General features: G+C 46.4%; 1 protein-coding gene across 3 annotated transcripts in view; it reads left to right on the forward strand.

Annotated features, from left to right (window-relative positions):
- cdh4 (cadherin 4, type 1, R-cadherin (retinal)) overlaps positions 1-26,976 on the forward strand; it is a 200,982-nt gene that overhangs the window by 112,683 nt on the left and 61,323 nt on the right. For all 3 annotated transcript variants that reach the window (XM_056605501.1, XM_056605502.1, XM_056605503.1), the window contains 2 exons: positions 11,423-11,649; positions 22,096-22,278. In XM_056605501.1, coding sequence (XP_056461476.1) covers positions 11,423-11,649; positions 22,096-22,278 — 410 coding nt within the window. The remainder of the gene's footprint in view (positions 1-11,422; positions 11,650-22,095; positions 22,279-26,976) is intronic.

The following is a 26,976-nucleotide window of genomic DNA, read 5'->3' on the forward strand; positions in this document are numbered from 1 at the left end:
ACCGCTTACTGTTGGGACCATTAGTTGACGGATCAGGGGCCTATCGCCACATTTGATCCGCAACCATCTATGTAATCCACAGACAAGCGAAGGCGAAGACTAAAGCAATAAAGACAACGGCAGAAAGAAACCACTAGGACGATTGCTGATAGCCGTCCAACACCATTCGGTGCGGCTGACTCCGTGAGATGGCCTTGATCTCCTGTGCCGCTGAATACAGATGAGTCTGTTGTCTCTGTCCCGGACCCTGGAGACGTAATAGTTGGCCTATCAGTGGCTCAGGGTGGGGGGGGGGACGGACGGACGGACCTTGGAGACTAGAGGGAGGGCTGGGGGGGACTTGGAGTGTAGAGGGGATTACAGAGACATGGATGAGAGGCAGGATAATGAAGGAGATCTGTCTTAAGTCTAATCACTCTGCTTTAGAAGACACTATCTGTCCTGGAAAGGAAAGGAAGAAAAAGCGAGGGGGAAAGAATGAAGGTTAGTTATAAGACTCATGGGGGTGGGTGAGGATTGCTGTTATTGTGTGGGCTGACATCAGTTATGGGGTGGGGAGCCCGCTGGTTGAAATGGTCCTCAAATACTTGTTTGGAGGAGAGGTTCAGGGAACTAGGCGACACATATTCATCCATTTATTTATTTATGAGAGCAAACTGTTTCCTGCTGTATCCCAATCGGCGCAAATTAGTCTTTGTCGGGCATAACATACAATTCAGTTTCCACTTAATGACCGTTTGTGATGCTAATTAAGCCAATTGTTGGGAATCAAATCAAGATGCCGAACACAATATCTAAACAATCACTGGGGACACATGAAAAGTAAATGATGGTAATATTGTGAGAAGGGGGGAGAAAAAAATAAGAAAATGTTTGCAAGAGAAAGCGAGCTAGCGCCTGCCCGCACCTCTCCAGCAGCCTCAGAGGGTGTGTTGGTGGCGGGCTGGAGGAGCTAGGAAATTAAAAGCTGATTACCTTCTGAGTGAGTTTGCAGTTTCCCCACAGGAGGTGAAGAAGGGATGTTTTCTCTTTTCTTTCTCTTTTGGTGTTTATTAAGGCAAGTCTCCGGGGTAATCAGGGCCTGGCTCAAAGCGAGCCAGCCGGTTGTTTGTATTGGCCTTCTAAGCCTTACAAGCACACCCCGGCTCTAATCATTACCTTAACCCCCCCATCCCCCCTCACACCTTTTTTTTTTCAACTTCCTTTTATTATCTTTTATCACAACATGATCTATCACTTATCAAAGCCCCGGTAACGGACTGAAAAGGCAAGAGGGTTTGATGATGTCGCGGTGCGTTGAGCGCCAGACGCATCGCCTGATTTCATCGGATTAGCGGGGCTCTCTGTCGTTACAGTCGTCATACGCCGGGGGAGGCTGTCACAAATGTACCAAGGAGCCCCGCTTTTGTGGCCAGCCCCACTCAGGCTCCAGGCCCAGGCTGTGATGGAGGCCCCTCCACCACCTTGCTCCAGGGGCCATGTGGGATGTGATGTTATCGTCCGGCCCGATAACAGTCGCTGTGTATCCTTGAGGCGGCTTCTTTGCGCTGCACAGCCTCCCCCCCCCCCACCCCCAGCCCCCCTAAAATTGTCTGTGATAAAGTGTGGATAGCACTCGCCTGAGCAGAACAGGAGGAGGCGGGGCCTGCCTCGGAGTGAAGGTGTGGGGGAAGAAGGGAGGCGAGGTTGGTAGTAGTTATATCAAAATCATTGTTGGGATTGAGGCAGAGCTCTGTGATTCTGGTGCAATGTATTACCATAGGGCTCCCCGGGAGGGATCACTCCTCATCAGGGTACACTCTGGTCTCTGTGCCCCTGTTTGATCCGTCTGGGGTGAACCAATAGTGCGCTGGATTTCATCGGCGTTGTCAGAAGTGCGCGCCTCAATACAGCGCCAGGTCTTTCTTTTTTTTTTTTGTTCTGGAGTATCCGCCGAGAACATTGAATCCACCATGGGTTCAGCTCCCTGACTTCACGGGGATCCGGCCACTTTGTTTCAGGAGCTCCACTCATACATTGATTTCCCACATGTTGCTGTATGGATTAATCCAAACCCAGAAATCAGCATGTGTGCATTTGAGGTTAAAGGAGATGAGAACAGAGATACGAGGCAAGCAGGGTGAAATCCGACGAGTATCTTGGAGATGAGAGCAGCTGATATGGTTTTGAATTTTGATACGCTGTAATGAACAGTGCAGGCTCTTTGTGTGTATGTGTATACACACAGACTCAGGGCACAAGGCGTCGATGCATAATGCCGCTGCTGTTGGAGCTCTGTACGCAATAGCTCATTTCTTTCACATCCACACTGGCGTCTTATCGATTTTACCCCAGATGTGACAGCAGCCGAGAGCGATTCTTTACATACCCTTACATACCCGTCGACTTGGTAACAGTAGTATGATTCCTCGTCGTCTGTTAGCACACACAATAGTGCCCCCTAGTTGTGGTTTGCTTAGGAATTAACAAAATCATAGTCATACACAAACACACTACACACAGTATACACACACTACACACACAAGTATAGAGAATAAGCTTCTGGGCTGAATAGAGGTGTATTAATCACAGTGACGGTTGGCACGGCGATCTGTGACCCAGTCTTTTAATTGCATCCGCTGTGCTTTGCTTTGCTCTCCCTCTTTATCTCCCCCCCCCCCCCCCCTCCACAACCATGCACCCACCCTCTCACTCTCCCTCCCCTGCCGCCCCCCCTTCCTGCCATACGGATCAGAGGAGGCTGGCGCAGGAAGAGGAAGATAGGCAGAAGATGTGCACATCTCCACCTCAACTTGCACACCCACACGTGTGCAGGTACTCACACACGTGCACACACACACACACACACACACACCGGTCGCAACACACAAGTTAAAAGCCCTGAAAGAAGCACATGTGCCTTTCTGTTCTGCCGTCTAAAGCGAGAGTGGGCGTACGGAGCAGCCACAGATTGAGCTCTTCCCCCCTCCCCAGGAAAGGCACGACGTACCTGCAGGTCACCGCGACGCCTGCAGGGTCGAGATGCAAAAGGCAGCATTTGAAATAAACGTGTTTGACTGCGGTGGTTACCGCGGCTGGGCGTCACTCGAGCACAACGTGTAATGCCGTCTCCATGCCTCTCCTTTCGGCACGTTGTATTGCCCCCGGCGCCACCAGGGACCCGGGTTCAGTTCCCGCTTCTGCTCAGCGGCTCAGCGGTTGACACACAGTTGTGCTCCACTTGTAGGGCGAGACGTGGAGGTTAGGCTAATTCAACACCCACCCTTTATTGACCTGATTGGAGGCATGTGCACGACCCCGTGGTCCACTAACATCCCGTCGGGGGAGTCCTCGCGCCGTATGTCCGCGGCCATCCGGGACGGGCTGCAGTCGACCGTTAACGAGGGAGTAAACAAGATGGAGCGGGAGTTGGATGAATAGATGAATAGATGACCAGCTGGGGGATGAACGGATGGGGAATGAAAAGAGTGATGGATGCATGGGCACATAAATGGATGGATCGGGAAGGATAGATAAATGGAAGGATGGATGGATGGATGGATTGATGTTAGATGGATGGATGGATGGATGGGGATATGGATTGATAGTAGACGGGGAGATGGATGGATGGATTGATTGATGGCTGGATGGGGCGATGGAGGAATTGATGGATTGATTGATTGATGGTAGATTGGATAATGAATGGATGGATGATTTGACAGATAGATTAATTGGTTGGATAAATGTGATCAATGTCCAAATATATGGCAGTTTTGTTACAGTGATGTGCTACTGAAGAGCAGCACATTGCCTTAATTACTGGATTGCTGCAGTACTCAGTCAACACAGTGTTGATTGGAAACCTTTACCGTTTTCTTTTTCGAGTCAACTAGTGCTGGCTAGTGCTGAGTTTGTGTTGTCCAATTAAGCATGGCCAGATCCCCGACTTCAGCAACACGATGGGTCATAACAAACATGAACCGAAGAGGAGGGAAATGCCCCGACCGCCAAGCCCGGAGCTAGTCTGTCGTCAGACTTTAGTTATTCATCTGAAATCATTCATCTTAAGTCTGATTTGTGTGCCCCTAGGGTAACACTGAAGCATTCTTCTTTGCCAATTTCTTGCTGCAGTGACGTGTTTGTTTATCGGAGGTCGGGTTTAGTAGCAGTGATGCTGTCTATCATGGGCTTAGCCTCGCTAAAACACTGTTATTTGCAAATTGTGTGGGAGGAATTGATTTTGCTGTTTCTTTGAGAAAATCAGTGGGGCACCAGAGAGAACTATTACCAGGCCCCGGAACCACTACTGTGATAAATAGCATCTTAATAAAGAAAAGGAGCACAATATGTTCCATATGGGCCCTTTTTAACAGACCTTGCTCTTGTTCATCTAGCTGTCGACTGTATGTTTTACCCCAGGACTTGGTAAAAGGAAGCTGGTAATCTTCATTGATTTACTTCGAGCATCCAACTTTCCCTCCTCTCGCTGGTTCTGTTGGGCATGCTTGTCTAATCAATACTCTATATTTGACGTTGTTGCAGACGATCATAAATCCCTACGAGGGCCGGCTGCATCCCCAGATCTCCAGTGCACTATAGCAGCCGACTCTAAAGTGCAGCTGCAGACATGAAACGCCCCGCAAAACACTGAGTGCTGTGATGTCACGTCACAACATTTAGTTTCATTTTCCCGTCCGTCAGCATCTCTCTCTCATGCTCTCACTGTATCCCTCTCTCTCTCACTCTCTCCTTATCTCTATTTTTCTTGGTATTTTAACTGTCTCTCTGTGTCTGTTACGGTCTCCCACTCACTGTATCTCTCTCTCTCTCTCTCTCTCTCTCTCTCTCTCTCTCTCTCTCTCTCTCACTCTCTCTCTTTCTCTCTCTCTCTCTCTCTCTCTCTCTCTCTCTCTCTCTCTCTCTCTCTCTCTCTCTCTCTCTCTCTCTCTCTCTCTCTCTCTCTCTCTCTCTCTCTCTCTCACTCTCTCTCTTTCTCTCTCTCTCTCTCTCTCTCTCTCTCTCTCTCTCTCTCTCTCTCTCTCTCTCTCTGTCTCTGTCTCTCTTTTGCTCTCTCTCTATTTGTATCTCTCTCTGTAATCGTCTCCCACTCACTGTATCTCTCTCTCTCTCTCTCTCTCTCTCTGGCTGGTGGTTTTACAGAAAGAGAGGCAAGAAGCGGCAGGTGGTTTTGTGTGTCTTGTCCTGGTCATGGCGGGCGATGTGGCGAGCAGCCCTTTGTGTATGGCTAAAAGAAAGGAATGATGGCTAGTCGGAGATTCAAGCCAAAAGAGGGCAGATATAGGAGGGGGGAGTTGATATGCTGGTGTAGACGCCACGGCAGGAAGATGGAGCCTAGGGGGGCCATGGGGGAGGACAGGGGTGGGGGAGAGGAGAGAGGAACAGGGGATTAGAGTCACGGGGAGGGAGGATCAGGCGAGGGGGATTGGTGGAGGGGGAGTGGAGAGTGTGTGGGGGGGGGGGCATGCAGATATTCGGAAATGTATGGAGAGGAAACGACAGCAGGTGCTTGTGCCCCATTAGTGTCTGTCTTATACATGATGTGCATGTGATGTGACACACTGGGGCTGTCTACTTCCATCAGCTGCGTCTCACGGAGTAGACAGATGTACCTCTGATAAGGGATGATAGGAAATTGAAAAGTCTGTGAGCTGTGCATATGTGTGTGGGCGCGTCTGCGAGGCAGAGAGTAAAATGTGGATGGAAAAACCACACGCGTTCCAGCTTTCATTTTCCGTTCTTGCATGTGAGATTATGTGTGCCTCTCTTGTATGCTTATCCGAGGTGTGTGTGCGTGCGGCTGTGCACACGCCTGTGTGTGTTGGATCCTCGTGGTATTGTGTCTGTGTCCAGCGCTAGCATCTCTGTTAGACCAGCCTGTTATGTCTGCTGTCCAGCGCTAGCATCCCTGTTAGACGACGGTTGTATGTGTGCTGCTGTCCAGTCAGTGCTAGCATCTCTGTTGGACCAGCGTGCTATGTGTGCTGCTGTCCAGCGCTAGCATCTCTGTTGGACCAGCCTGTTCTGTGTGCTGCTGTCCAGCGCTAGCATCTCTGTTAAACCAGCCTGTTATGTGTGCCGCTGTCCAGCGCTAGCATCTCTGTTGAACCAGTGTGTTCTGTGTGCTGCGGCTGCTGGGGGGCTGTAGGAGAGAAGCAGCCAGGCAGAATGACACGGGCTCCCCGGGCTCCCTGGCCAGCAGGCCTCGGTAGCCTGCCAAGCGGCGCCGTGGATGGACAAGTACACGGCAAACGGAGGACATATTCAGACACGCTCGAGGAGGCAGGGCGATGCTCGGAGCATGCGGGGAACACACACGCGCGCACACATGTACGTTCACGGACCAGGGTGACACACATGCACACACAAATACACAAGCACATGGGAGACACATACACACAATCTAGTTTATGCAGCTACACACATCAACACACACACACATGCGCGCGCACACACAAACACACACACACACACACACACAGATACTTAGTTAACCTCAATGATAATCACACACACACACACACACACACACACACACACACACACACACACACACACACACACACACACACACACACACACACACACACACACACACACACACACACACACACACACACGTACACAAAGTAAATACATTTGACTTGTCATAATGAGTGTGTTTCAACCAGAGCACAAATGGCATACATTTAAACATCCAACCGTGTGTCAAAACCCCTTTGACCCAGGCTTGCATTCTTCTCTGTCTTCACTGTTTCCTCAAACTGGCCCAGATAAGCCTGGCAGCTGAAGAAGTGACTCTTCAGGCAGCACTGATTAAACCTGAGCTGTGTTTGTTTATGCGTTGTGTGTGCGTGTGTGTGTGTGTGTGTGTGTGAGTGTGCACGTGTCCAGTTCTTCTTCCATTTGAATATGGGCCGCTGGCTCCATGCACTGATGTGTGGTTGTGTGTGTGTGTGTGTGTGTGTGTGTGTGTGGGGGGGGGGGGGGGGGGGGGGGTATGTATGTGTGTGGGTATGTGTGTATGCAGTGGCTCCTGCTGACCATGGGGAGGTTGGTGGTGGCGTGACACAAAACAAACACTTTATTCCTGGCTTCATTCATCCTGAAGGCTGGCGCCAGGGACACGATTTAACAATACACAACAAAAACCCAACTTTCATCCGTGCCACCTCAGCCTGCTGTGGCTCATTTCAGCCCTGCCTCAGTCGGGGCCCCTTTCCCTCTCACGGCTCTGAAATGAAACGCTCTCTTTACGGTAGGCGGTCAATACATCTGTACACCTTTTTTCTAGGGATGTCCGATATTGGCTTTTTTGCCGATATCCGATATGCGATATTGTCCAACTCTAAATTTTCGATTCCGATATCAGCCGATACCGATGTCGATATTTGGGTTATTTTTCCTCAAACCTAATTTAGGTAACATTACATATCTCCTGTTGTGGAATTAACACAACATGCTTAATGTTATTGTGATGCCCCACTGGATGCATTCTTGAATGCAACAAGGCTTTCCAAATGTTAACATTGTCTGTGCAAAATAAGAAAAATACTTCAACTTAATTTAAGGGAAAAGTGCCATGTTTATTTTTATTTTTTTAATGGTCTCAGACAACAGTTTGGATTACACTCTCCCTGAGATAATCTTGACAATGCCCACAACAAATAGGGCAAACTTGACTTCACAAATGATAAAACATTGTACCTGAACAACTATGTGCAACATAGCAGTATGTTTCTTTAACTAAAACTCAATAACCTTAATTGAATAAATGCACAAATATGAGTCAATTACAATGTGCACTGTACTGCACAATTTTGAAAACATTTATTTGAGCTATAAATAAAAAAAAAAAAAAAAAAAAAAAAAAAAAAAAAAAAAAAAAAACGTTTTTAAGGTAAAAAAAATCCGATACCGATATTGACAGATATTACATTTTTATGCTAATATCGGGCCGATAATATCGGTGGGCCGATAATATCGGACATCTCTACTTTTTTCCTTCATCCGGTTTTCAGTATTCGGTTTCACACTAAGATGCACACACACATAAACACCCACCCACACACACACACAGGAGCATAAACACATAGGATTGTGTGTATGCTAGGAATCACATTGGTTGTGTTTTCTGTCAGCTTTTCAGTGCAAACATCCATCAGGGCCGGAGGAACCGGCACAATATATCATCCATAGATCCTGTCCAGGTGAATGTGTGCAGTGAACAGCCGCTCAGTGAACAGCCGCTCAGTGAACAGCCGCTCAGTGAACAGCCGTTCAGTGAACAGCCGCTCAGTGAACAGCCGCTCAGTGAACAGTCGCTCAGTGAACAGCCGCTCAGTGAACAGCCGCTCAGTGAACAGCCGTTCAGTGAACAGCCGTTCAGTGAACAGCCGCTCAGTGAACAGCCGCTCAGTGAACAGTCGCTCAGTGAACAGTCGCTCAGTGAACAGTCGCTCAGTGAACAGCCGTTCAGTGAACAGTAGCTCAGTGAACAGTCCGCAGTATACGTGGCCTCAACTGGCTCATTAACGGTGATTTAAAGTGATGCTTTAGAAGACATTGTACGATTTCACCAAATGAAGGCTAGATGAAATGTGTACACTTATTGAAAGCCAATCATTATTCTTCTGCCAAGCGATGTGGTTTATCAAGACCGCAAAATAGGTTGCCAAACAACACAATGGTTGTTAGCATATTTTGAGCTTGGCAGGGCAGTAATACTCTAAATGAATTGTTATGCAATCAGAGGTGTGTGTTTATGTATATATATATATATATATATATATATATATATATATATATATATATAATAGTTGGTAGCACTTTAGAATGACTGAGTAGTAGTAGCAGTAACAAATAGTGAATTCTTAATTTAGAAGACATTGCTCATGCATGAATACTCATTAGTAAGCTAATCATAATCAGTAACAAATTATTAATTCAATTAGGTTCATAAGATAATAAACGATTTACAATGTGTTTATATAATGCTTTATAAACAGACAAAAACTGCTGCAATTCATAATAAGGTCAGGTTATGAGAAAACATAGGTTTGTGAGAACTTATCTGCAGTGGGGAATATCTATATCTTAATAAGCATTTATAAATTAGATGTAAAGGCTCTGTCAGGTAGTTGGATTGTTTAATTAAGTATTTTGTGTGAGCTCATCTAAAGTGAGGATTATATATGCCTTACTTACCATATATAAAGGACATTTTAAAGCTGGAATTGCCCCTAATACCACCACAGCGTGCAGAATAATAATTAGTAGCAAATAAGGCATATATATTCCTTACTTAACTCTTAGTTGTACTACCAACGCATACATACATACACGTGCATGCCTACATTCATACATTCTTACGCCTATGCCTATGTTAGCGCGCACACACACACGCACACACACACACACACACACACACACACACACACACACACACACACACACACACACACACACACACACACACACACACACACACACACACACACACACACACACACACACACACACCACCAATACCTTTTGGAGTGGACTCCCCCTTAAGCCTTGCTTTGCCGCAAGAGACCTTTCAACTGAAAACAATTAGCCCATTCCGTTCAAGTTAATTGAAGTAATTTGCATAATATCAGCCTGTGCTAAGCTGCCAACTAAATTTTCTGCCCTGGTCATTTCAGGCCTATCACGCACTGTCACATGCTGTCGTTAAGTCTCTGCTCGGTGACAGATTAGGCCTGAAACAGGGTCATTATGTTCACATTAGGGCCATCGGGTCCCGGACTGCGCGCATCCGGCAGCCGTATTTGAAGTGACGGAAATGTGGAGTTATGTTTGTCTTTGAGGATGAGGGATGGATACATTGCCAACCGTGTGTCGGCCGTTCTCCTGCTCGTTATCGCCGCCGTTCATCTGAGGACGTGATCCGTCGGGGTGCGGCGCGAGGAGGATCTCACTGTACTGCGACCATGTGGCTGGCCATGTGTGTGTTGTGGCCGCGGCCCTTCTTAGGAAGATGGCCGAACAAGGGGAATGGACGGCTCGAGGAAAACGGGGCAGAGCGGGCGGGAATCACCGCAGCTCGTTTTAGAAGGCAAGCTGACCGCCGTGGATCGCTTTCCTAATTGATTCATGAAATCAATTTGTCATGTTATCGGTGACAAGTGAGATACGATCGCGTTGGTTAAATACAGGAGGTGCTGTGTGTCTGTGGGTGTGTATCTGTGTGTTTGTGTGTGTGTGTGTGTATAGGTGCATGCGAGTGCACATAGCTAGTAATTGTGTTACATTTAAAAGAAATGGATAGTGGAACCGATTGCAGTCACTTCTCATGAAATGACAACATGATCATTTATCATGTAATGTTTAATCTTTAATATCTGCAACAAGGTTTTTATTTTATAGATGCTTTATCTACACTGCCTTGTTCTCTTGTTTTCTCAGGTATAATGTAGTATTAATATTAATGAAAGTTTAATGGTCATACAGCATCAAGCTCTCCCGGTCTCTCTCGCCCTCTCTCTCTCTCGCCCTCTCTCTCTCTCGCTCTCGCTCTCGCTCTCTCTCTCTCGCTCTCGCTCTCTCTTATGTCATCATGCATACGGGGTCACATGGTACAGCGCTGGCACACAGCAGCCTGATTGATAAATATGGAATGACATCCACGAATGAGATGGACACTCCCTTCTCCCTGGATAAACAAACCAAAGGAAATAAGCAATGTTTGTTAACTGATATAAAAAAAAATATTATTAAAAATCTTGAGATAAGATACACAAGGAGGTTTAATTCCCAGATGTAAGATTCAGGGTTTGCACCCTATTGTCCACTCAATAAGTGTAAATTAGTGCTTAAATTGAGAACAGGATCCATGGAACAGGATTCTAACAGAACATGGAACAGGATTCTTAATGAATAGTAGTCAAGCGTCAAGCCATGACCACTTGTTTTTTAAGCACTTATGGAAGCCATTCAGGTGCAGTTCCTCTGACAGCCTGTAGGCGGTTCGGGGCGGTTGGACGCAAAAGGACTGCGCACCGTTCATCCGTAGATGTGATTTAATTTGTGTAATACAAGGGGGATAATCTTTTTCTTTGTTGCCATCTCAGTGGCAAGTTAATCTCCATAACGTGTATTTTGAGAGGTCCCGCTCAACGGTTTTATTTAACGAAAAAGTTATTAAGGGTTGATTATTAATGAGTTTTCGTCTTAATGTGGCAAATATGGATAATTTCCGCTGAAGGCGGCAAAAATTTTACACAACGGCTGAGGCATAACGCAAAGTCTAGGGCTTCTCAGCGCTTGTGTGCACGGGGGGGGACTTCCCGGTCATGACATCCATATTTCTTCCGGTCTATGTGTGTAAGTTGTACATTCACAGCCCTGTTCATACCTTTTCCCTCTGCTCCCGTTTCTACAGTGAAGTTTGAGAGCTGCCTGCACAACCGGGAGGTGGTCTTTGTGAGCAGCGACCCGGCCTTCAGCGTGCGCTCCGATGGCTCCGTGTACGTGGAGCAGGAGGTGGCCAACCTGTCGAAGCCCGTCCAGTTCATGGTCACGGCCCGGGGGCTCCGGGACACCCGGATCTGGGAGACCACCGTGAAGCTGGCGGTGGCCGGCCACGCGCCCTCAATACCTCTGACACAGGTAGCACAGCTGTGCATGCAAACAAACACACACACACACACACATGCAGGCGCACACACAAACACGCACACACATGCAGGCAAGGCTGCTGCTAAGCTTTTGGAGAACCTAAAAATAATAAATTGGTCAGGGATATATAAGTAATATATATAACTTTCTAAACAGCAGCGTTAAAATATAATAACAACTGCAGGCTCCAAAGATGAACGAAAAATAATTATGCACATGAATAAGGTATAAAAGGAAGAACAAACAAACACACGCAAATATTCTTCACTCACCCACTACCTCAAAGTGCAGTATTGTCCTAATCAAAATATTTTCCCTACACTATGCAGAACTGTAACTGTTGGATAGTGCGCAATACTAAATTGTGTGTGCATTTTCACCAGCTGCAAGAGGCTTTAAAAAGGTGCACGACGACTTTTCCAGGCAACAAAATCGCTAATCAAGTCATCATAAGACACCCTATGTGCCACTTAAGCGTTCTTGTCCCATTGTTGACCGTGGATATGTTTTAATGAGTTTCAGTTTAGAAAATAAACTGTGCTGAGAAAGGATGCTCTGCCTCCGAAGCGAAAAGACGAGCGCTTTGAAGGCTGTACCATTTCAGGGAAGCAGGGGGACTCTTTTTATGTATTAGGTAAAAACATGTAATTTGCCCAAATTGAGTGATAGGGTACACAATTAAGAAATTAACAAATATATATATTTTTGTAATGTAATAATGTAATAATTATCATGAATTTTTTTTAGCAACCTTAATTTTAGGGGCCCCCGCCAGGTACTTGGGGCCCTACGCGCTGTGCGTACTCTGCGTATGGGGAGCGGCGGCCCTGCATGAAGGCATACACACTTTCAGGAATACATACACACACACACACACCCACACACACACACACACACACACACACACACACACACACACACACACACACACACACACACACACACACACACACACACACACACACACACACACACACACACATAAACACACACACATGCAGGCATGTACATGCACGCACACACGCACACACATGCTTGCACACGCACACACACACACACACACACACACACATGAACACACACACATGCAGGCTCACACGCACAAACATGCTTGCACACAAGCACACACATATACACACACACAACACAAAGGAAGACACGCATGCAGGAATATGCATGCACACACAGACACTTATGCACAGGCATATTCAAATAATGCAGCCCCTAACCTTTAACCATGTTTATAGAATTAAACTCTAAATTGAGTTTTGATGCAGATGTGACAATCAGTATTCTTGAACTTCTATACTCAAACATGAGTTTGAGTACAAGTTTATATCCTAAATTGACATATAATTAGGGAAAAATACGGTATGCATGCAAATGTGCATACATACTATTATATAGGCACTTTATGAAAATGTTATGAGTTGTATAATGTCATTATACAATGTGATTAAAGTCTCATTATGTGTCTCAGTATGTGTATTACAAACACATGAGCTGATTATGGTTCAACCTTTACAGTAGATTCCCCCTGTGCATGTTTATATGAATCTACATGGTTCTCTGGACATTGCATGTAGTCTTCAAGGGGTAATGAACCAACACTGTAATCTGAGCGGGAAACCGAGTACTCATATCTGATACATGTCCACACATCATCTTAAATAAACTCTTTATTAACCAAGTGATGGATATCTGAAACAGGACCACACATCGTCCTAAATAAACTCTTTATTAACCATGTGATGCATGGCTAATAAAGGTCCACACATCATCTTTAATACTTTTTCTATTAGCCATGTGATGCAACCAGGCATTCGGCCGCGCAACCAGATGCAATTCCAACGGCAATTCAAACAGCAATAACGTCTTAATGACTGAACCCCAAAACCATAGTTTAGTCAGAGGCGCACACCCTGCTCCTCTTCACATCCACATAAATAATGGTAGAAAGTTAATTTCTGTAATTAAAAAGAGATTACTGTTTGAAACAGTGCGCTTATTAGAACCTTGGTACGTACAGCCATGCGGACGACTTTTCAAATATGATATTTTATCTCAGGTCGTCAAACAGTGAGTTCAGTGAGATGAGGCTGTGTAAGGTTTTGGTCTTATTAACTTCTGAGTTTAGCAAGCTCAAAAAATGCTGCCTAGTAAACAGCACAACCTGAATAGCATTGTATACTATAGATATATTATTCACAATCTTACACACACCTATTGATATGTTATTTATTTTATAGGAAGTTTACTTTTCTAAGGAGTTACCTTACAGATTACAGTGTAGCTTTTGCTGGAGAGAGCAGAGTGTCATGGTTCAGACAGACCGAGCATCAAAGGGTTCAAGTTCCCTGAGCTTAACATGTAATAGCTGCAGAGCATTGTTGCATGAGGTTCCCTCGGGGGCACTTTCCACGTGAAACGTCTTCACACCTCTACACAGATGACATGCTCTCTCCATATTCATCGAGGATTCCTTCAACACTTTCCACATTTTTCCATACCTCGAAACACATTCACACACACAGCGCCTGATAGATCTGATGTGTAACTAAACTCGAGGCGAAAGAACGCACTTTGTCAGACGCGCCATCTGTTGCGTAAACAGTGGAAAGTGTGCGTCTGCTTTCTCCGCTAAAACACAGTAATCGTACTTCTGCAGGAACCCTAGACACAATGCAAAGACAAATGGCTGGTCATCCTCCGAGCCAGTCCGCTCTCCGGCGCCAGCCTATTACCATTCCCTCCGGTGCTCCCGTTCGCCGTGTTCCTCCGTGTTCCTAATCATGACAGGAGCCTCCCCCAAGACCCATGTAGCTCAGCAAGGTGCAGAGAGCTTGGATTAGAATTCTGCCCACTCCTTGCAGCGCAATAAAGGGAGAATGGGAAATAATTGAGCATGATTGGGCTAGTGTTTCACTCGGGCGGATCCTATGTTTCGTCTGGTGGCAAGAAGCAGGTGATGTGGTCGGACCTTGCAATTATGTTCCCCGCTACGTCTCGCGGGAGCCAGGGGGTATTTCGATAATTGAAACAAGAAATAATTGTGTTTGTAGTAATCTGATCAAAATTTGGAAAAAACAGTTAGACGTTTTAAATTGATACTGTGCTTTAATAGCGAAATGGCCTTAACGGGAATTTCTTGAAGTGTTTCCTTAGATACTGCGGGTTTGCATTGGAATTTAAGAACACCGATTATTTAAATAGTTTGAACCTACTCCCCACGGGATTGTTGTAGTAAATAATTAAAATCAATTTATTCAATGTTTTGCGAAGGAAATTGAAATGATCCTATAGAATTTGCCTCATCAGGGGGGGAAGACATTTAATTTTTTTAATTGCTTAGCAGAATCAAAGACTTTTTCTTCCTCTTTATTCCAATTAACCCCTATGGAGAAGAAGCTGCACCACTATTCCTTTGCATTAGTTTGATTTAGTGTCTCAACGAGAATAAAGTTTGAAAAGGATTGTCAATTAGCTTGCATTTTAATTTTAAAACCTTGATCAAATATATGTTCTCACGGCGCCTCCTGATCTGTGGGGGTTTTGGTTGGCTCACATTTTAAATCCAGAATGAAGTCTATTTATAGATCTTCTCCCAGCCTTTTCTAAATGGAAATGTGTGCAACAACAAAGGTAAAGACTGAAGAAAAGAAGTGAAGGAAGGAACTCACTTTTTTAAACTAATCACTTCTAGACAATGAGCAAGAGTTACATGGATAAACAGACGAGAAAACTGTGTGGCTCCCTTGGTGTCAATCAATTATTGGCCACTATAGTTGTTGTTGTGATCTGGGTCCTATCCCAGTGTCCCCAGGTAGCTCTGCCTGGTAGTGGGGATGGGATAGACCAGGTTTCCCATAAATCATATATGAAGAGATACATTTCAAGCGTTCCAAAAAAGCATTACTGTATGAAATCATATTGAAACAACAGTTCATGTTGAAACAGGTGCTTTCCTCTCATACGCATGCGGCGTCTCTCTGGAGGACAGGTCTTCCTTCACTAAGAGGTATGGTCGAAGGTTCCATTCGGGGCAGCGGCGCTCCCGTTGGAATGAGTACACGTCCGGAGTGATAAACAAGTGCAGGCAACAGCAAATAGTCACATGGCTCCCTGCCTCTCCATGGCCTTAGTACTGCTCTCTCTACTCATTCTTAGCCCTCTCCGTACTTAAATATAACTACCACCTCCAACATTGCTGTAATTTTCTCCCTTTTCGCCATAAAATCTTCAGTGGTCAGCTAAAGTCAGCTAACGTACTCCGTCCACCGGTGATAAACCCTAACACGGAACTGCCAACTTGGGCTCTTAGTTATATAACATCCTAAAATATGCCCAGTTGTGACAGTCTGTTGTTCCGGCAGTGAGAACAGCAATTTTTTATTGCTTATTTTTTTCCATTGTTGCTTTGGACACATGGGGCCCTATCTTGCATCCGGCGCAATTGACTTAATCACTGGTGCATGTGTCGTTGCTATTGACCTTGCGCCCCAAGGGGCGGTTCGGCGAAAGGAGGAGGCGTGTTCTGGCGGAAACGTTCCCTGGTGCTATTTTGCAGTTTCAGATACCACTTGCGCCACAACCCAGGGAATACCTGGTCTAAAGTCAGTGGCGCGTTGTTCAGATGCTATTTTAAGGGTGCATGCATAATGTTGCTTGTGCACCTTGCGCATACACTTTGCTTCTCTCATCTACCTAGCCACACATTCTTGGTATATTATTTGGGAAAGAACAGCTGATACAGCGGTAATAATTGTACTTTTAAATCAATTCCTCTGCAAACACGTACAGAAAAAACATATTTTCTTGACACAGACATCGTGTATATGCTCATAATTTTTAGGATTGATGAGTATTTGATCGTGAGAAAACATTGTTTTACCGCGAGTGAGTGTTAAAAAGAATGAATGAATGCGGGCGCGCGTGTGTGTATGTGTAAAAGAATTAATGAATGCGCGCGCGCGTGTGTGCGTCCATCTGTTTAAACACACGCAAACTAAACACGTAACTCATAATACAGTCCATGGCAATGTATATTAACGGGGGGACACATGCATATTAGGAACACAAGTCGATAACGATAATGCATAGAATACTGATAAGAAACGATGTTTATAATGTAATGCGTATATCATTAAATATAACCACAGTTACCGCGTATCATATGTTATATCATATACGTTTTCTTTGCCGAAATTTATTTGAGGACTCAGTATTTCTGAAGTTGTGGAAGAAAACCTTATTCCATGTGTGAATTAGGCCATATTATTTGTTTGAAGTTCATGTGCATCTGTCTCATCGGAGACTGCAGACGCGCTGTCAAAATATCAACTCGTCAGATTCAAATGCGCTCATGGCTCTTAAAGGGGATGGGAGCTGGCACTCTCATTGGTTTGTTGCACGTTACGCCCAAACCACACCTACGGGTAATTAGGCTACTTCAGACCGACCCTTTTTAGATATGCGCCGGGCGAAAGAGTAATTTTTCGCGCCGGTAAACTAGCGACATCGCCGTAGAACTGCCCACAAAGCTTCTTGCGCTTGGCGCTTCTCACTTGCGTTTCAGACCGTTAAAATAGGGCCCATGGTCTGAGCTAGGCCTGATGAATGGAGTTGGTTCTTCGTGGAATTAAAGTTTCAAATCAAATCATAAGATGCCTACAGATTTCTACCCATTTCACAGGTCAACAACTTGGCCTGAAATACAGATAGTGAGAAATTGCAGATCATTTCTCTCGTCGGCCTCTGGTGGTTTTCATTTTCTTCCATTGGCCTGAAATGAGAGCTGCAGTTGAAGTGCTGACATCTCCGATTTTAAATTGTGAACTTGTAGTTTTGTCCTCCATTAAAACAGGCCGACTTCTGAATAGATACAGCCGTTCTATTGCAGAAACATTGGTCCTATGTAAACCAGAGAAGGTTCATATTCTTTCCCCACTTGTATTGTAGGAAGATTCCTCCTCATCTTATCAATAATTTTGAAGCATATTGGTAGTTTGTCATCTTTCAATGCCTAATCCAACAGTATAGGTGGTATAGAGTAAATGTCCAGTATAGCCGGGAAGAGGAATTTAACCGCACACAGGTAGTGTTGTGATGAATCTCCGAATCCTTTTTGCCGATTTCATGCTACGCTGGCTTACCTCCTCTCCCAGTTGAGAGCCGTGACCATTGATTTTGCTCCACTGAGTTTGACACCTCTCGGCTGCTAGAACAAGCCTTTCTGCTTGTTTTTAGCAGGAAACACAACTCAATCACTATGTAAAGCGCTTTGGGCTTCTTGACAAGTGCTTCATAAATACAATAAATTATTGTTATTATTATTATTGATTTGCTCGCAATGAATTGTTCAGAGGTCTCCCAGGAAATCCTCACCTGTTGGGGGCAGATGAGATGAACGCCCTGCCGCAAGGTGCATCCCTGAGCGAGATGCCCAAACCCCTACCATCTCCTTAACCAACCGATGGCCCTTCCATTCATAGTATAGAGCTCTGCTGCTATACAGTACACCGTGTTCCTGTTAGGCCAAGAAATGCAATGGATCAAGGTTATAATCACGGCTATCAGGATTCCCTGTTACTTCTACAAACCCTCTTTTCTACTGAAAGTGCAGACGTTCTCTGTAGCGGGGGGACAAAAAATAAAAAGAGCAGGGATAGAGAAACCGATTTAAACATCCGATCAAACGTGAACACGGAACAGGCAGAGATGTGCCGTGTGCGTACGCCAGCGCGCCAGCGAGGTGAAGGGGGGCGAGCGCCTCCTCGCCGTCCTCCCTGCCAGATCCTCGGGAGCCATGTTGCTTTGCTTTGGGAAAGTGATTTCACACTGACTGACTCCCGTGTTCTGAAGTCCACCACCACCTCCCCTCTGCCAACATCCCATCCCTCCCCATCAACACCACCACCACCACCGCCCCCTCTCTGAGGAACCATTCCCCCGTGAAACCTGAGCGCTCCTTTGTACCGCTGTCTTGGTTTAGCAACAGAGGAGGCACGGCAGCTCGCCAACTCTGGCTTCTAACTCATTAGCGCTGAACCTTCATCAGAGAGCCCGACGGGTTGATAGCAGCGAATGGGCCTTGAGATTTATGACGCTCATCCGCCTGTGGCTGGCCCGGGCCGATAAGGACCCCATTGTGGTGGCCCCGGCGTTCGCCCGAGCGTCAACATCGAGGTAGAGCACGGAATGGTTTATAGTTGTTTATATAGTTGAGTGTTCTGTGTGTATTCGTTTATTTCCCATCCTAATTCAAACCGACGTAATCGGCCAGAGTTGTCCGCTGTAGGTTGCTGTGCATGTTTTATAGTGTTGGTGTTGAAGTCAATCACCGTCATCCAATGGTGTTGTTTATTATATGTTTAGAAATGAAAAGACCTTTTCAGCCTGATTTTGTGTCTGTCAGCACACCCACACACACATATACAAACCACTCTACTTCTCAAACAATACACATGGATGTAGACACAGCGTCGGATGCCACCTGCCACTCAGTAACAGACCGGTGGACAGTGACACCCACCACCAAACCCCGTCAGTACCCTTGAGCAGCTCTGGATGAGTGGAGCTCAATATGGTGTCCATGTATTATTGAATTATAATTATCCATCATCTATCTATCCATCCAGCTATTATTTTTCTAACAATCTATCCATCCAGCCATCATTTATCCATCTTACATATATTCATCCATCCGTTATCTGTCAATCCATCCGTCATTCAATTATAAACATCAGTCAACCAGTTTTGAAACAATAATCATCCATCCATCTCAAAGTCATCCATGTGTGTCCCTCCTCATCCAACCCGTTGTGTCGCACCGCAGGGCTGTGCATCAAGTCTGCAGGGCTGTGCATCAGCTCAACTCCATCAACTGTGAAGAGTACAAACAGAAGCTTGATCAAATGTGTTAGATAAACCTTTGTTACCAGCCTGTATCTCTAGCACTCACTATACATCAGGGGTCAGACTGGCAGCCTGGGGGATAGTTCAACCTGCCTTGAGGGCAATATGATACACAAATCTGTAATAAAAACAAAAACATTGTTGCTGCAACTATCAAAACCAGGTCAGTAACTTTCAGGGGAAAAAAACCCTGCAAGGCAGAGTTTGGGGAAAATCTGACGAGAATATGCACACAAACACCTACATCATCATTCGGGTATGACCTACATAAAAACAGAAAAGGGAAACAGCTTGTTGGAGTGCGTGTTGATCATGGCTGGTTTAAGCAGCCTCACCTGGCCTGAGTCAGACTGATTGAACTCTGGGGCTGGGTGAGGCTGCACACCTGTTGTACATTGAGCAATCAATGTGCGCAGGTTAAACCAGCAATCACCACAAACAATCCTGCATCATTGTCCACAATCTTTTACAATCAACCAGTTTCCCAGCCCCACCCCTCTGCGTCCTTGTCTGGAGGAGCCCAATAAAAGTACCCTAGTTTGAGCGTGGCGGCCGCCTAGGTGGGGTGTAGCCTTGTCTTTGTTACAGTGGCGTTTATTGGGCTCCTCCAGACAAGGACACAGGCTGGTAGTATTGGAAAACCGGGAAATTGTACAAAAATGTTGACATGATACAGGACTTTCTGTTCCATGTTGGCATGAAGGAGGTATCCCTGAGTGTGTGTGGTGATGTTAAAGGCCACTTTAAGGCCCACGCTGCCACTAGGCCCCTAGGAGTTCAGAAGGCGTTAGAAAACAATGCTAACTAATCAATTTAACTTGCAAAATTTCCCTGTCAAATATAAGACAAGTCAATAAAGAACAATGGATTTTCTTTCAAGTTGTTGGGAAGAATAAATTAATTAATTGAAGTCAATAAAAACCCAATGTTCCGACTTTACAAACAGAAGGTGATGTTTGAAAAGCAACATGATTTCCGCGCTGTTACGATACCCACAGGGTAAGCTCTGACGAATGCACTCGTCAACTTTTGGAGAATTCAATATTTTAAAGCGTACACCACTTAGGGCCGGCCCGATTTAAGTTGCATTTGGTCTCTTATGGCCCGCCGCAAACTCAAACTAATGTGTCGCCCCTGCTATACGTAGTCCTCCCAGACCCAGCGAGACGGCCTTTTATCATGCCTCTAAGCAGGCATCAGCGTGTTTCGTGGCCCCTGTGTTTATACACAAAAGCGTTTGGTGCTGTGGGCTGGGACCAGTAAGTCGCGCCAACAAAAATGAATCATGTTTCTTTTTTCACACAGTGCTTGAATGCGGTTGTTTAGTACAGTTGACACAAACAGAAGTGAAAGTCATTAAAAACCAAACTCCTTTACCGTCCATCTGTCAGACATACCAGCAACACAGTGTATACAAATTATGTATTAAGAGCCTCATAAATCAAACCTGTGACTTATTAAATTCATTTCTAAAACAAATGGGGTCCATAATTAACAAATTAACATTTTGTTTGTGTCGCATCTCCCACGTGTGAAGTATAATAAAAAGATTTGATATCGAGAAAACCTTGTTTACCTAGTAATGGTAATGGCTTTTTGGAAGTACCTTCGTTTAAATGCTACTGAACATAAGGTATGTTCATTTATATCGGAAAAGGCACAGAGATAGAAAAAGGTTGTCGATTATAGTTCCCTTTAAAAAAAAAAAACGATGTTTGGGAATCGAAGTCGTCTACCAGGATAAATCCACCTCGACTTCCCCTCTTTGAAACGTTTTCCAAGAAAATCTGAAATGCAGCGGCCTTTGATAAACAAACCTCACCGGCAGCACCTACCACCTGCTGCTAGGACTAATCTGAAGCCCAAACCCTTTATCCCCTGCCTCCGCAACCTGCCTTGATTACCACCGCGTTCTTGAGTATTAGTCTGTGTTTCATCTGATGTAGTAACTATACACAGTGCAGCAACCCCTTTTTCAGCTGGGGGTGGAGATGGGGTGGAGATGGGGTCGGGGGTGGGGGCACGTTATGTTCCGAATGAATCAAAGGGGGGTGGCGGGGGTGGAGCAGTGGGGCGGGGTGGGGAGGGGTAAGGGTTGCGGCCATGCAGTCAGCCTGAAGAAGCTACGTAGAAGATCTGAGCCCACCATATGTTTCCCTGTTCGTGGAGCCTTTGAGCATGTTTTTTGCTGTAGTTCCCCAGAATGGAGCCAGGGTTTGGGGGGGGGGGGGGGGGGCTGTCTGGGACGTTATTTACAGACCGGGGGGAGCCCCATCATTCAACAACTGTTGTTTTCCACCACTCTGTGTATTTCTCCAGGCCTGTCTGTCATTCGGAGAGAAATAGGTTTCATTTTGAGGGCGTTCAAATTCCAGCAGATGGATCGTCATTTTATGCCGTTTTATTCTCGCCATCTTCCGGGCTGTCACCGGGAATGTAGCACTGTGGAAATGAGGGGCTGCGCCCCGACTCCCCCTCTCCCGGATACAACAGCAGCTGACTTGTGCGCTTGGTTTGTTTCAGGTCGGCATTGAAGAGATGCTGTCAAGAGCATGGGACTCGCAGCCCAGACTCATCAAGTTCCCCCGGAAGCATCTGAGGAGCTCCTCCTCCAACAGTCTGCGGCGACAGAAGAGAGACTGGGTCATTCCACCAATCAACGTGCCCGAAAACTCCCGAGGGCCATTCCCCCAGATGCTTGTCAGGGTGAGTGACAGGTTCTAAAATGCACCGTTATACCGCAAAGTTTTGTACTTCGGGACAACTTTGGTTTTTTTTTGGGACGGGAAAGAAATGTTTGTTCTTGCTTGGAGATGCAGTTTCTGAGATTTTGAAGCACTTTATTAGTCGGTGCACACAGGGCGGTACAGCAGACTGTAGGGAGGAAATACATGATTGGTTTGGCTCAGTGTGCAGGACACATAGGCTGTGTGAGGCTGGAGCTAGCAGGCAGGCAGAGACATATAGTATTAACAGCCATGCCTCTGGATGCTGTACCGGTACACAAGCAGACAATGGACAAGCACACCATAATACATTATCGACACGTTTCTATCTATTTTTTATCACCGTATGCGAGATGGCGAGACAGGAAAATATGTTAATATTGCGACATGAACATATTTACTTCAGTGTGGACATCAACGTGTTTTACATGCGGTATGTATCTTCATGTCATCATAAGTCTAAGTATGTTTGAGTTACATACGCTATAAAAGTGGTCTCTCAGTTCAGCGTCCATCAGCCCAACCTCCAGGAGGCTCTCCAGTGTCCCCTGCACCAACAGGCCACTCTGTGTTTTATTCATTATTAATTTTGACCTCGACAAAGTTACGAAGAAGCATCCACGCTTGCCTGCATAATACACAAGCTCACACAAACACCGACCCACACACTCACATCTCCAGACACACACACACACACACACACACACACACACACACACACACACACACACACACACACACACACACACACACACACACACACACACACACACACACACACACACACACACACACACACACACAGATACAAGCATACAAACATGCTCAAGGACATACACGAGTCCCTAGCACTCATTTGTGGAACCAGGCTATAGATTACAGGAAGCACCTTTCCCCAGCCTGTCAGGCAGAGGGCAGAGCACTCCTCCTGGGGGAGAGGCAGGCAGCAGCAGGGTCTAGAGCCGGCCGGAGGTGGGCTTCCAGCCGCCCCCACAGCGTGGCCCTGTTATACCCTGGGGGCCCCCTTCAGTGTGTGTGTGTGTGCGTGTGTGATTGTGCGCGAGTGTGTGTGTGTAAGGCTGAGCATGTGTATGTGTGCGTGTTTGCATGCACGTGTAAGGTTGTGCATGTACGTTTGTGTGTCTTTGTGTTCTGTGTTTATCCTTAACGGCACATCGTACAGGGGTGTGTGTGTGTTTGTGTGTGTGGACGCCATGAGTCCCGTCACCCGAGGTACAGAGGCTAACCGGTATGGCTGAGGGCTGCACCACACACACCACTGTGTGATGCTCCGTCCCCGAGTCCTACAACAAGCGGCACAACACTTCACTTCTGACAGGCCGGGCCAGGGAAAGACACAGTGGGGATTCAGCACTTCATCACGCCTGTCACAGAAGTGGCCGCGTACATTCTTTCAAAGTTTTAGCTTTCTCCACACTTCCGCCTCCCTAGGCTCCACGATGGCAACGCCTTTTTGTTCTCCTTCCTCTCGTTTTGCCGCCTTTTACCTGGTGTATCTTTGGTTGGAAAAGAGCAATTAAACCTGGAGAAGAGGCTTTTTTTTTTTGCTCCGAAACTGAAGAGAGCAGGTGTGTGGGAGTTCAGAGAGAGAGAGAGAGAGAGAGAGAGAGAGAGAGAGAGAGAGAGAGAGAGAGAGAGAGAGAGAGAGAGAGAGAGAGAGAGAGAGAGAGAGAGAGAGAGAGAGAGAGAGAGAGAGAGAGAGAGAGAGAGAGAGAGAGAGAGAGAGAGAGACGCTGCCGACTATATAAAAAATAGGATCCATTTAGAAACCACTGTAAATTGTGTGAGTGAGAAGGGCCAACATTAGTTTCAGGCCATTTGTGGCAGACCCATTTCAACCAATTCCTGCAGCACAAAAAAGTATATCCAATGAGGCAAAACCAACTAAAAGCTCTCAGGGCCTTGAAGCCCTCTCTTCCCCTTGCAACCTGGACATCAACAAACACCACTGTTCCTACGTTCCGAACAGCTCTGAGCCATGCGGTGGGAACGTTTCACAGCAATACAATACGGTTATTCAATCAGCAGTAATTGAAGAGGGAAATATGTCCAATGAGACGTTGTCATAGATTGCTATTGAAGATTTAGTTTGTTAAGCAGCCTTTGCGGGCCAACAAATGTAGAATTCGGTAGAAGCGGAACGGATTGAAGTTACGATGAATGGAGGTTTTCCCGCCCACGCCCGCTGAAGCAAGAGTTTCAGGAAAAGCATAAGCAGCCGAGTTAGCTTTTCCAAAGCGCGTGGCGGGAGGTTATTCTGAAGTTATCTGAATAGAGTGGAGGAGATGGTAGGTTTGGTTTTCCTTTCGCGTGGGCAACATTGGCATGCTGATTCTACCTGATTCAGAAGTAACCTTTTCTTATGTTCTGAAGTTTGTGCTCTATGGTAATGAGGGTTGGACAGCTGGCCAGGTGAGCTTTTTCCAGAGTTTTGTTTTTCCTAAAACTGCTAGAATTCTACATATTCTGCATATTCATTCAGTTTTTTCAACCAATCACAAAGCCTCTATTTATACCAGTGTGAAACAATACAGGCAAGAAGAGGACTACACAGAGTGCAATGTCTTAGTTACTTTAGTTAGTAATTGTTTCTAAGTCTTCCCAACTTAGAAATTAGCATAAAGGTGGAAGATAGGGTTTCTACGTTTTGTTTTGTTTTGTATCCTCTTACCGAGTTCCTGGATTCATTCGGTTTCATTCTTAGCTGCTGTAGAATCTCGCTGTGCATGTGTGTGTGTATGATGTGTGTGTTTTTGAGTCTGTGTGTGTGTGTGGGAGTGTAAGTTAGCACAGCGACACTTGGATTGCACCTTACCTCCACACTGAGGCTGAAATGAAACTCAGTGTGTTCATTTCTACCCCACAATATTTGTTTCATCACAGCTCATAATGATTAGTGCCACGCATTGGGCCCTATTTTAACGGTTTGAAACGCAAGTGAGAAGCGCCAAGCGCAAGTAGCTTTGTGGGCGGTTCTACGGCGATGTCGCTAGTGTACCTGCACGAAAAATGACTCTTGCTGGTCTGAAGTAGCCTAATTACCCGTAGGTGTGGTTTGGGCGTAACGTGCAACAAACCAATGAGAGTGCCAGCTCCCATCCCCTTTTACCCCTCGTGCCCATTGCATCCGTCCGTTGACTGATCCCCATTGAGCCATGAGCGCATTTGAATCTGACGAGATGATATTTTGACAGCGCTTCTGCAGTCTCCGATGAGACACATGCACATGAATTTCAAACTGCAAATGGCTCAGTTTATGGCCAAATAATATGGGCTAATTCACGCATAGAATAAGGTTTTCTTCCACAACTTCAGAAATTCCTCAAATAAATTTCAAGATAGGGCCCATTGTGTTTTAAATAATGATCCCCCAGTGCAGTGCTGAGGTGCACTGGGGAAATTAAGTGTTTGTGTGTGTGTGAGTAGTGTGTGTGTGTGTGTGTGTGTGTGTGTGTTTTTGTGTGCGCGTTATGTTCACATGAATCTTGTGTCTGTCGCCCTTTTTTTCTTGCGTAAACACATGCACCCCATGCTTGTCATGGCGGCGATGATTAAAGGTGTGTGTGTGTGTGTGTGTGTGTGTGTGTGTGTGTGTGTGTGTGTGTGTGTGTGTGTGTGTGTGTGTGTGTGTGTGTGTGTGTGTGTGTGTGTGTCGGAGGTCAGTTGTTATTCCTTGTGTTCCCAGTCAGACAATTAGCAGGTGACAGTCCCATTAGCGACTCCTCCGCAGCACAAAGGCGGAGTGCTGCGCTGAGTGACAGAGAGGCCCGACCCCATCGCTAAATAACTGTCATCCCGCTCCACTCTGCCCTGACCTCTCCGCCCACCCCCCCCCCCCCCCCGCCCTCCCCCAGCACCGCCGCCAGCCCCCCCCGCCCTCCCTAAGCACCGCCGCCAGCCCCCCGTCGCACTCCCACACACACTACACATTCCACGCCGGCCCCTCGTTGGCAGGCCCAGTGTCTGCCCGGGCCCGGCGCCGTTGCCTGGTCTCTCCCCGCGCTGGCAGCCCCCGGCTGATTGGCCCAGCCTCACCGGCTCCGTGTGTGCCAGGAGGGAATTTCAAGTGGCCCGAGGGCTGTAGTGATTGGCCAGGATACCACATCTGTGTGTCTAGGTGTTTGGGTGTGTGTGTGCGTGCGTACGTGCGTGCGTGTGTGTTTTCAACTCAGCTGCCTGAATGTTTAAACCGAGGGGGCGTGTGTATGAGCATGTGGTTGCAGGTGTGCTGATTGTGGCGTGTGTGTGTGTGTGTGTGTGTGTGTGTGTGTGTGTGTGTGTGTGTGTGTGTGTGTGTGTGTGTGTGTGTGTGTGTGTGTGTGTGTGTGTGTGTGTGTGTGTGTGTGTGTGTGTGTGTGTGTGTGTGTGTGTGCGTGCGTGCGTGCGTGTTGGGACGGGGTGTTTCTGCATGTCTTCCTCATCCCCGCTCCTCTTGAGCCTCACGGTTGTCGGCCATTGTCCGCCGGTGGCTGCTATAATTACGCGCCCCCCCGTCCAGCTTACAGCAGAGCCATGGCGGGCTCATTGTCCCTTTTCCCCGGGACCCTTTCTCTCCAGCAGGAGAATGAAGACGTTTCCCAGCCCTCACGCTCCCCCGGGGCGGGATGGGGTAGGGTGTGTGTGTGTTTGTGGGGGGGGGGGGGGGCACACACAGACA

This window comes from Gadus chalcogrammus, chromosome 13, assembly GCF_026213295.1.
Source record: "Gadus chalcogrammus isolate NIFS_2021 chromosome 13, NIFS_Gcha_1.0, whole genome shotgun sequence".
Lineage (NCBI taxonomy): Eukaryota > Metazoa > Chordata > Actinopteri > Gadiformes > Gadidae > Gadus > Gadus chalcogrammus.